At 39.8% G+C, this 11600-nt stretch overlaps 1 protein-coding gene across 1 annotated transcript in view; it reads right to left on the reverse strand.

The window, feature by feature from the left end:
• The window catches only part of DCLK2 (doublecortin-like kinase 2), a gene marked incomplete at its 5' end in the record, with an annotated part of 24474 nt that overhangs the window by 1738 nt on the left and 11136 nt on the right, over positions 1-11600 (reverse strand). Inside the window, 7 exons of the mRNA XM_008940871.1 lie at positions 13-109; positions 1620-1697; positions 2294-2427; positions 4254-4400; positions 6049-6168; positions 8841-8898; positions 11451-11559. Coding sequence (XP_008939119.1) covers positions 13-109; positions 1620-1697; positions 2294-2427; positions 4254-4400; positions 6049-6168; positions 8841-8898; positions 11451-11559 — 743 coding nt within the window. The remainder of the gene's footprint in view (positions 1-12; positions 110-1619; positions 1698-2293; positions 2428-4253; positions 4401-6048; positions 6169-8840; positions 8899-11450; positions 11560-11600) is intronic.

The following is an 11600-nucleotide window of genomic DNA, read 5'->3' on the forward strand; positions in this document are numbered from 1 at the left end:
AGACACCAGTACCTTTGCTGAATCAGTGATGTTATCCCAGTAGGGAGAAGGAAATTCCAGCTTCCCAACAAGTATCTGATCAAAGAGGTCTTCCTGAAGGTTGTTTTCACTGTAGAACAGCAGTAATGAAAAAAAAAATCATGAGAAAGAAGTCAATTTGTCATGGAAAGGTTTAACTTGATTTGAGGGTGGAACAGAAATTATCTCAACTGCCAGAAATGGATAATTTGCAAGGTTATATAGTGGCAGCACTTCTGAGTTGTGCTATCAGGAGTGATGAGGACAGAAAAACCAATATTTTGAGGTCAAAAAGTAGCTATTGAGGTGAAGACTTCCACTGGAATAGAGACTGCATAGCAGGGAAAGTGATTAAAAAGTCACTTGCCAGCCTAGTTCTGAAGGACCTGCTACAGAAAGCACATAACAGGGGGAAGAATGGAGTGAAATGAGCAAAGGACCTGCTACAGAAAGCACAGGGGGAAGAATGGAGTGAAATGAGCCTCTTCTGTTCAACCATCACAACAGGATTGTTTTCAAGAAGCCCAAAGGGCAGGGATGGAAAACACATGATACATTTCAGTTCACTGAGTATTGACAGGCTACTGACATCACCAAGGTAAGTACCTTTGTGCCAAAACCTTGGCATCCTGAATGCTCAGGCACTGACTGCAGCATCCACTGACCCCCAGCACCATCCCCTCCCTGCTCCTGCTGCTCACACCATTCCTGATACAGAAATTGTTTATATTCTGTTCTTTGCAAAATAGTCTTATTCAGTCTGGTGATTTTTTGGTAAAAATTCAGTATTTTGCTATAAAAATGGACAAAAACATTGTGCACAAATAATTTATAAGTCAAGAGGTGAATTCCCTATTAAAATGTCCCAATTCCTTCTCATTCTGCTCACACCATTCCTGATACAGAAATTGTTTATATTCTGTTCTTTGCAAAATAGTCTTATTCAGTCTGGTGATTTTTAGGTAAAAACTCAGTGTTTTGCTATAAAAATGGACAAAAACATTGTGCACAAATAATTTATAAGTCGAGAGGTGAATTAAAATGTCCCAATTCCTTCTCATTCTTTGGAAAATAAATTGCTGGGGCACAAAGCTTATCCATTTGATTTTTAGTAGACCTCATACACGCCCTGACATTGAGCAGCAAGAATCCTATTTGCAAACTCTTTTGTTTATAGGACACTTATAAAAAAGATTAACAAGGTTAAAAGTGTGACAGAAGCAAATTCTCCCTTTGAGTTTAGGATTGACCTTCATCCTCAGCTCTACAGCAGCAAGCTGCTGTGTCCAAAGGGAAGCACTAGAGGGCAAGGAATACACGTTCTCTGAGCTGGGGAACACCCAGAGACAAAAGGAAAAGAAAGGATGAGCTCACAGCACCCCCCATCCCTCCACACACCAGGGAACCAGCTGGTCCTTAGGAAAACACCTCAATAAAATTGATCCCAAAACCTTGACAATAAGGACAACGTTTTTTTTAAAAAGAAAAAAAAAAAAAAGTTAAAGAAAATGTGTCAATCCAATCAATTTTTTTCTCAGGTAAGACTTCCTCAGATTTTGGCCCTTTCCTGTTCTTTCTTTCCACCAGCCAGGGACACTCACCTGCGGAAGGGTGGAAAGCCACAGAGCAGGATGTATGTGATCACACCTGCAGCCCAGATATCCACCTTCAGGCCATAGCTGAGGAAATAAGACTGTGTTACTTCTGCTGGATTAAAAAAAGAAACACCCCAACATTCCAATCAAACAATTGATTATATTTACATTAATTTATATTGAGAATCTACTCTACGTTACTTGCTGATGATGTGGAAATGTATTTTATACCCAAGCACCATTTGACTTAGCACAGTCTTCAGGAAAACATGAAAACATCATTTTTCATTGATTATTTTTTTTCCCCCCACAACCCTCCAAACTCTCCAGGGTCTTCTGAACAGACTCAGATCCAATTCAGTGTCAAGGTTCCCCAGTTCAGGATCAGTGATGATAAAAGAGAAGGATGTGGTTTCTCACTCCCCGTGTTGGAGTCCCTCTCTCTGAGGTTATCATGTGTTGCTAAGCAACAACAGACCAATTCTCCAGCCTCTTGAGTGAGCATCCCAGGGAAAAAGAGAAAAAGAACTGCACTTTTCTTTTTAAGCACAGAAATTGAACCACTAGAGGTCAAAGAAGAGGTCTTTGGTCCTGTTCTTTTCTAGTTTTTGTAACAGCCAGGAGGCCACCTGCCAAAAATTGCTGGTTTCAAGCCCTGTGTCTCAGGCAGACATCCTCACCCTGTCTCTGCAATAATTTCTGGAGCCACATAGGTGGGGGTACCACAGACAGTATACAAAGGTCCTTCAACCACAGTCGCCAGCCCAAAGTCTCCCAGCTTCAGAGATTTGGTTCCATCTGGATATTCACAAACCTGGAAGCAGCAAAATAAAAAGAGGAGGAGGAAAAGGACAGCTGCAGTTTTAAAATCCTTTAACCTCTTTGGAAATAATAAATCATCACACCAAGAAGACAGCAAAAAGAGGTGAGTTCTTTTACAGGGCAACTTCCCCAGCCCTGTAGGGAGAGAAGAGGAACATGGTGTGTGGGGAGAAGAGGAACAGTAATAGCAAGAGTAAATCAAACCAGACCAACAGCAGAGGAAACATCCCCAATGAATTAATCATGGTTTTGTTCTTAAAGTAAAAGGTTTGTGTTAATATGATTACAATGGGATCTAGTTTCTCGAATGCAGGACTCCAGAAGCTCCAGAATGGCTGAATTTATTGGGTTTCCTCAAACAACTGAACTCCACTAAGGCATTCAGTATCTTCCTTCAATCCCCTCTAATTCACACTGTGAATGGAAGCACTGGATCTCCTTGACACAACAATTTCCTATTTGCAATTCCTCTTAGAGGTTATATTTTTAAAGGCACAACTAGTATAAGAGAATCTAATTCAGGCAGCTGGATGGCCCTGTGCAAAACAACAAACCACTTGAAGTTATAGGTAGCAATTGATGGGAATTATCTGCATCTGTATTCAATAGTCTGTTATCTTCACGTTCTGCCACTGTCAATCCCAGTGAACAAGATTTGCATCAGTTGAGTAATCTCTTTAGGCTTTCTAGGCAGAAAGGACATTTGTGCCTATTTATAACTGATTTAATCACTAATGAGAGCTTAAAATTTCTTTGGACTGGCTGTGCTTGAAGATGAACTGATAAGAAGAGCAACTTCCACCTTCATTTTCTTTCTCTAAGTGCCATGTTGCTGTGATTACATCCTCCAGAAGCCACATCCCACCCCACCACCACCTACCCCTTCTCTAAACAATCTCATTTATTTCAGGCCTCATTGAAATGGCTAAACACTGTCAGTGGAATTAGTTGGGCAAGAATTCACTATTAATTGGAAAATATTTTCAGCTTATCCTTGCAACAGGTCAAAATCCAGCCTGGGATAAGCCCTGACTCCTGCTCTAGGTGCAACCTCATTAAACAGGATTGACAAACACCACAGAGGGCTTTAGGAAATGCCAACCAAGTGTGGATGAAAGCTTCCTTCTAGTCTTCCTGATGACAGGAGCTCAAGCAGAGGAGATTATGGCCCTGTTCAGAGCAAGACACAAGCTATCTAACACCCAAGGCAAGTGTAAGCTCTGTGTGTAGGCAGGCCAGCCTGCTTGCCTCTGCTCTGCCCTGTGAAATGTGTCCCAGCAGCTCCCAAAGCAGACTGCATGGTAATTCTTGTCAGCCCAGTTATTTTATGTCTCTGCTGAAAACAAAAGGAGTCAGTCCCTTAAGACAAAATAAATGTATGGACAGAGTTAATTCATGGCTAGAATACTGGTAAATCATCAGGAAGATGTCCCTGCTATGACACTGAAAGAAGAGAAAACAAACTGCTTGAGATAACCAAAGAAATGGTGCTCAACCCACCTTTTCTCCCTCTTGCAAGCTACTATAAATAATTCACCCACACAGCTTTACAATTCATTGTTCTGTGAGACAATAGCCCTGCTTATCCAAATGGCAGCTAATCAAAATGTAAATAAAGAGAGGTCTAAGGACAGGTTTGAGCACAGCTCACTTGAGTTATGGTGATTGCTATCTCATGGCAGAAGATTTATTCCATACCTACTTATGCTAAATTAATATTCCTCCTGTTCTCTGCTCAGCTCCTTGACATTTATACACAAGCATCTGCATTAATGGGAACAAAGTAAGAGGAAATATTTAAAAAGGAATGAGACCTACCAGGAGGTTTTCTGGCTTGATGTCTCTGTGCACAATGTTGAGACCATGCAGGTATTTGAGTGCACTGGCCAGGTTGTAGACCATGGCACTCCCATCCTGCTCTGTGTATTTGGTGGAAGAAGTGATGGCATCGAAGAGATCCCCCCCCTAAAGGAAGGGAAAGATAACAGATCACTACATGAAAAACAACTCAGAAGATAGATGATATTTAATAAAAGAGCCACGTGCCATTTTCCCTGACAAAAGTCATGCCCAAATGCCTCTTAAAGAGTAAAAAATTATTATTTTGCAGAAAGATGATCTTGCCACCAAGAGACCAGACCAGGACTTGGGTCAAATGTGTTAAATATACTCCAGGCTTCTGGTGTCTGAGTTTGGGCAAATCACAGCTCTTTTCTGTGTTGTTTTCATTCTATTATATCTATCCTATCATATCTTCCTACATTTGATCACTCATTTACCTACAGGTACAGGAATAGTTTCCCTTTCCTTCAATACAATACCTTTACACAGCAAAACCCAGCCTTTATTTTGAGTAGAGCCTAGAGTAATATAAATTAGCCCAAAAGCCTAATGCAACATTGACCAGTTGCAATGACCTGCAAATTGGGATTTCTGTAGCTATGACAGAAATAGCAAATAAATCTGGCTGACAAAGCCAAACAATGCAGCATGATCTTTTCCAACCTCAATGATTCCACACCACCCTGCAGTGCAGAACCTGCTGGTGAATTCTGAGGGTGCCAGTTGTGCAGTCTCTGAATATGTTCCTGAGGGGATAACATAACACATGTAAAGTGAGTTTCCTCATGCAGCATTTCCAGCCAGAGCAACAAATTCCACGTGGGTGTCTCTGTGCTGGTTACCCTGGAGACATTTGTAGGAGTCATCTGGCTGAGCTGTGGGTGGCATTCCAAGCATTTAAATCCACGTGGAAGAGAAGCAGTAATTCATGGAACACAGGCCAAGATGGTGGTGTATTAAAATATATTTTAAAAAAAAAATAGTCTTAAAACCAAAAAAAGCCTCTACTATATAAGAATAACTTCTAGAGAGGAAGAGAAATGGGTAGGCTACAGAAATTATGGATTTAGCAACTACCAACTTTCTTTAGAGGTTTCCCAGCAAACATTAAGTCTAACTTAAAATCTAACAATGCTTAAATCTAACTTAAAGAATTAAATTTAACAATGCTCCAGACAGAAATAGAATTGGTGATGAAGATGATTTATTATTATTATTTATATCTGACATGCTGACCGAGCTGATGTGCAGTGTTGCCATGTATGTACAGAACACAGGAGAGCACGTGACTAAAATCTGATGCAACTTGTGTATTTGGTTCATAAGGTCACACCAAAATGAAGATTTTGGGGGGTTTTTTTCCATACATGGATGAAAGCAGCATTTATTTTATGGTGAACTAGAAATAAAGTGAATGTTTGAGAGAAGCAAAACAGGCAAGATCTTTTTTTGAGTTTTAATTTTGCCAGACTTGAATTAAATCTGTTGTATCTGTTGTCTACTACAATAAATTCATTAAAGAGGGTTTGTTTCTTTAAAATATTAAATAAAGGTATTAGTGAAATAAATGCAGGTGTTCTGTCAGTAAATATATCACTATAACCCCATGTCTGGCAAACACGACATAAAACCACTATGCATTTCTCTCTAGACTGTGCACATTCCACAGGCTGGAGGTAATAGCTTAATGTTCCTAGATATTTTCTAGATTTCACAGCACCACAGAAAATGAACAAAAAAAAGACTATTTTTTTTTACTCCTTAGTCCTACCTTGACCAGCTCCATCACCAGATAGAGTTCTGCTGCAGTGTCCATTTCCTCTATGAGCATGATGATATTTGGGTGCTTCACTCGACGCAGAATAGACACTTCATTTTCAATCAGGTGTTCCTGGTCAGGGAAGAGCACAGAAGTTGATTTGAACAGTTATTTTATAACATGGCCAAGTCACTTTTCCTTTGATCACTTCATCAGTGAGCACTCTTTTTTGATGTTTGATTTATATAGCAGGAGTTACTGCCAGACACTGGATGTGAACTTGTATTTCAGCTCAACCGTATCTCACCATTGACCCAATTTAATTTAAGATATTGTATTTCATACACTATAACAATGGGATATCTCTGAAAAAAAGGGCCCAGACCATGACAGCAAGTCAGGAAGTGCAGATTACATTCTTACGTGGGTGTTAGGAGGTGAAATTAAGGTCAGAACCCCCTGACCCTGAGCTGGATCATTGCAACCTCCCATGTTCCTGATCCTCTCCATCCTTCACCTCTCATGTAGGTTACTCCAGGACAGATTACCTCAGATTTATTTTCAAGGACTTGATTTTTTTTAAAACATTGTAGATTATACACAGGAAAAAATATTTCAACTGCTTTGGTTGTGGATTCCAGTTCATTTTATATGTATGTTCAGATTTACAATCTGCAAAACATGTAGGAGCTCAGTGAAGTCATTGTGGCTCCAACAGTTTAATGGCACACAGATTGAGTTTAATTTCCCCTTTTCTAGGCTTCTGAGGAAGTAATGGGTTTCAAGAACAAATTAGCTCCAGGATGTTTTGTTTCCTAGAACATCTTAGCACTTGGTTAACACTGGAGAGCAAATAAAATGACATGCCCCTTCCGTGTGGGGTATGTTTCTCATTTTCATGTATAACCCCCAGAATACAGATACTGGATGTAGATTCACTGCAAAATAAGTAACTATGCTTGCATAAAACACTCGTTTCCTCCCACTTGGGCAGATAACAAATCACATCACTGGGCTTGGAACTTATTCAATGCATTGATTAGCAGCATGCACTTCATGCGTTGGTGAGCAGAGCACTAGGAGTAGATGTGATCCACTGTGCACAGGCTGGGACTGAAGATCTCAGGGCACTTCACCTCCTCTTTCCAGGGCTACTTATGGGTGCAGTGTGTTTTTGCCAAAGCTGTAGGTGGCTACGTGCCTCAGAAACCACATGCCATTTGTGCCTCTCACTTTGTGAGCACGGTGGGGCAGATAGGGCTGAAACAGTCACACCTCTGAAATTCAGTTTGACAGAGCAGCAATTGTCATTCTGAACAGACATATGTCTGCTCCAAGCAAAGTGCTCTGGAGAAAAAAAAACAACACACAAACAGACAAAGATGAAGCAATTCTGTTAAACATAATGCTGAATCTCCTCAACAAAGGTGAACAGCCACAGCCTCACGGATGGAAACCTGGAAATTCAAAACCAGCATTAAGAGCCCAAGCAAAAACTAGAATCTTTTTAGAGCTTTTTCTACCTGAAGATATTAAATTTATTACAGGCATTAATTACGACTAGGGTGCACTTTTTGTTTCACTTGACTACATTAATTGCTTTAAATAAAGCACAGACATAACTAATGTTTATTTAAAATAAACAATAATAATATGTTCCAAAATGCTGTTGAACTGACAACGACTGTCCTTAAAATGACTAATATGGAGTTAGTTATTTCCAACTGATTTGGCTACATTTTGTCATGTAAAAAAGTAATAATTCTCAAACTTATTACAGTGGGTCATGCAATATAGATTTCAGTCTATATTAATATGATTTAATGACAGAGAAATTATTGTATAATTAGCACTGAAGCTGCTTTGGGAAAATACATCAGTCAATCAGATTCAGGTTGTAGGACAGCCAAGATAAACTGCTAGAGAGCAGCAAGCAACATACAGGTCATGCATATTTGGGCCAGATGGGTGTTTTTAAGGCAGGGTTTATGGTGGTGTGTGAAATGGAGAGAGGAAGGAGCCAGCTGCAGCAAAATGTAGTTATTCTCTTAGTTTGAATTCTTCCAGGACAGTTCTGCCACTGCCCTAACATATAAACAGCTTCACAAGAGTCCTCTGCTTGTGGATATACAAACACCTGTAGGTACCTATACAGACACAGGTCCTTTCAGAACAGACACACACACATCCCTGGGGCTGACATTGCAAAGCAGTGAAAATAGAAGGATTTTATTTGCTGTTATCTAGTCCAAAACTTACTCTACATTCTTGGCTGTGGTTTCTTGTTTTTTTTTTTCCTTCCATTGTTAAATTCTCTGTCTTTGGAAGGAAGGTGCAGGAGGTCTGACACTCTCAGATATTTGCTTTGATTATGTAGCATGTTTTTACACCAAAGAGACAATTTTTGACTTTTTTTGAGGGGCTTGAATTAAAAAAACAGTCTCTTTTTTTAAGAGATCTTTGTTAAACAGGATGGTGAAACTACATGAACAGAAAGAAATGGTCGCAAACTTGACTTCCAAATCCATGTTCTGCATATAAAAGGAGCATGTATGACCATAAAAAGATAAAAATAAGAGACAGGGAGGGATAGGAATCATATAAATAAACATTTAGCTGCAAGTTTCCTCTCTCATGTTTTACAGAACGAAAAATTTCTGATATATTTTGGACACATTAACATTTTCTTTGTCAGTCCAATAAAATTGATGACTGTTTCTTACTCTAGACTATTTATCACTAATGAGTAGCTGCTAGTGCTGTTCCTGCTAATTCTCTTATAGATGCTAATTATTGTATACTACCTTCCCACAGCATTTAGCCTTGTCTATGATCTTCAGGGCAAATTCTTTTCCTGTGGATCTAGCAAGAAAAAAAATATGAGAACCATTAATTAGAAACTGGCCAACAAATTGTGGCATTACCTGTAAGATCAAACATCATCATAACAGAATGCCTTGACCCATGGAGTTGCTGACAAAACACAGATCAACTGGTGGGCTTTAAATTGGTAGGCTTTAAAGATAAAATAATATACATTTATGGGTGAGCAGAAGAAAAAAAATTATACCTTAGTTGAAAAAATAAAATTCAGCAGAGCTAAAAATCTACAGTTCATTACAGACTAGTCTCAAATTCAACAGAATTCATTAGGAACCAATTCTGACCTTTTGTATTTTACTCTTTATTTTTTTTTGAAGTATTCTATGTTATTCTACAGCAGTTAGCTGAAGTCCCATGACATTTAAGAGGGTGGTTATATAGTTTTCAGTAAACACTTTCACAGAAGGGACCTCTTGTTTGCCTTTCATGCCTTCAAGCAATAAAAATCTCAGTTTCTTCAGAGAGGAAGATGAGAGAAAGAAGCAACACAGATTGATTTGTTTTTTTAAACAAAGATGACACTAATATTAATGATGAATTAAAAATCACAAGAAGATTCTGTAAGACTCTGTTGCTACTGTTTTGTGTTCAGATTGATTATATTTTTTTAAAACAAAGATGACACTAATACTTATATTAATGATGAATTAAAAATCACAAGAAGATTCTGTAAGACTCTGTTGCTACTGTTTTGTGTTCTGTCCAATCCCTACAGACTCAAGTGTGCATCAGAACACCCCATGTATGGCAAAAATTCAGGAGGCAGCTGCAAAAGCCACAGTCAGACATGTTTTTAAGATTCCAGGATAATTTTTCACTATACTTTGGGCATTATATTTAACTAGTCAAGATTAGGACCTTACAAAAATGGAGCCTGAATTGATGTCTCCCATTCAATTTACCCATTATTGGAAAAAAATGCAGTGGAGGAGCTCTGCTCTGGAGGTGCAGCTGTAGCTGTGTGGTTGTCATAGTTACAACCTGAGCCAGCCTTTAGCTAGCAGTGTTATCTAAATGGTCTCTGTGAAATGCTATCCTCTGGTGTAACAGACCTGGTGTAAAACCTCTATGACTACAGTGTGTCACTCACAATCACAATTTATGGGTTGCACTGCAGTAAATGCATTATCTGAGAGCCTGAAAACAACTGATCAGCAAAATCAGCTTAAAAACCCTGTGCCACTTACACTGTGTGGAAAGAGGAGTGAATGTTCACAAAGCCAACTCAACAACCACCTTCAAATCCCTCTGACCAATGTCCTTTACTATAGCACCTAACAAAATCCCCTAGATACACATCATTTGTGTGCTGATTCCACCAGTACTGACTGACAGGTTTCTGGTATTCTTCTGTCTAGCTGTCAGGGTCCATCTGTTGATTCAAGCCTTTATATACAGACACAGAGGCACCCTCCACAGAAGAGACCACCTCATTCTTTTCCTAGAACAGCTGCTATAGGAGGATCCTGGCTCCACAACCAAGAATTCCAATCACAACACTATGAGAAATGAATTATTAATAGGGATTAAAAGACAAGCATTTATAGTTGGCAGTCCCTTTCATTATTATTAGCAATTATTGGTGTGTATTTATTTTATAAATAAACATAGGAGATAATGTTCTGGGTATCTGCTACTGATTACCTAGCCAGGATGTAAGCACTGATGAGTTATTCTGTAGGTAATCAGGAGAAAACTTCTGGATTGGTGTTTTTTTGGGGTTTTAGTGAGGCTTTTGATGCTGTCTCTTGCAGCATGCTTCTGGACAAGTTGCCCAACTGTGAGATGAGTGGGTTCATAGTGCACTGGATGAAGAACTGGCTGAAGGGCAGGGTTCAAAGAGTTCTGAGTGGATGGGGCCACATTTAGCTGGCACCAGTCACCAGGCAAGACTGCCACCTCAGTATTTTCTGTGCACACTTTCTGTGCACCTCTGAGCTGCTAAGGCTGGGATGAGATGTTTCCATTCATCATTATCTTTCTTTACAATTCAATAAAAGCAGGATCAAGTAATAAGAACTTTCTGTTAGGTTTATGTTTTGTACTGCTGTTTGCTGGATTTGCCCAACACTCATGTACAAGCTGGAGATCCCTCATGAGGTTTAAGAAGCTGACATAACTCTCACACTGATGAAGACAGCAGAAGGTGGTTGTAAGAAATACACTGAGAAGGTGACAGTCACATCATCTGTTATGGTTGCACTAGCAGCAAAGTGTGACACAAAGCTTGAAGAGGAAGAGCAGCAACAGCCCAGATCTGTGAAGGTATCCTGCCCACCCGTGGGAAATCAAGCACAAGAGTATTTCAGGGGCTGGAATGTTGAATGGTTTTTTGGGGATAAAAAGCCACATTCCCCTGCTGCTCTCATCTCCCTTTGCTATGTGAAAGCTATGTGGATTTTGCTATGCTTGCTCCTCCTCAAGTGTAGGCTTATCTCTGCAGCTTGCAGCACACTTTCCATGAAGTTTTGCTACACGTGGGGCTCTCCCCAGGAGAATCCCCAGCAGGACTGCTCAGCTCTGCTGCTCACCGTTCTATGCACTCCTTCACAACAGCAAAGTTGCCATCCCCAATCACCTTCCCCACTTTGTACTTCTCCAGAATGGTCGATGCCCCCGAGCACTTGTTTCCATTCACACCTGCAAAAAAAGCCAGGTCAAGAGTGGAGCCAGAAGAGAAG

Source organism: Merops nubicus, unplaced genomic scaffold, assembly GCF_000691845.1.
Source record: "Merops nubicus isolate BGI_N331 unplaced genomic scaffold, ASM69184v1 scaffold11445, whole genome shotgun sequence".
Lineage (NCBI taxonomy): Eukaryota > Metazoa > Chordata > Aves > Coraciiformes > Meropidae > Merops > Merops nubicus.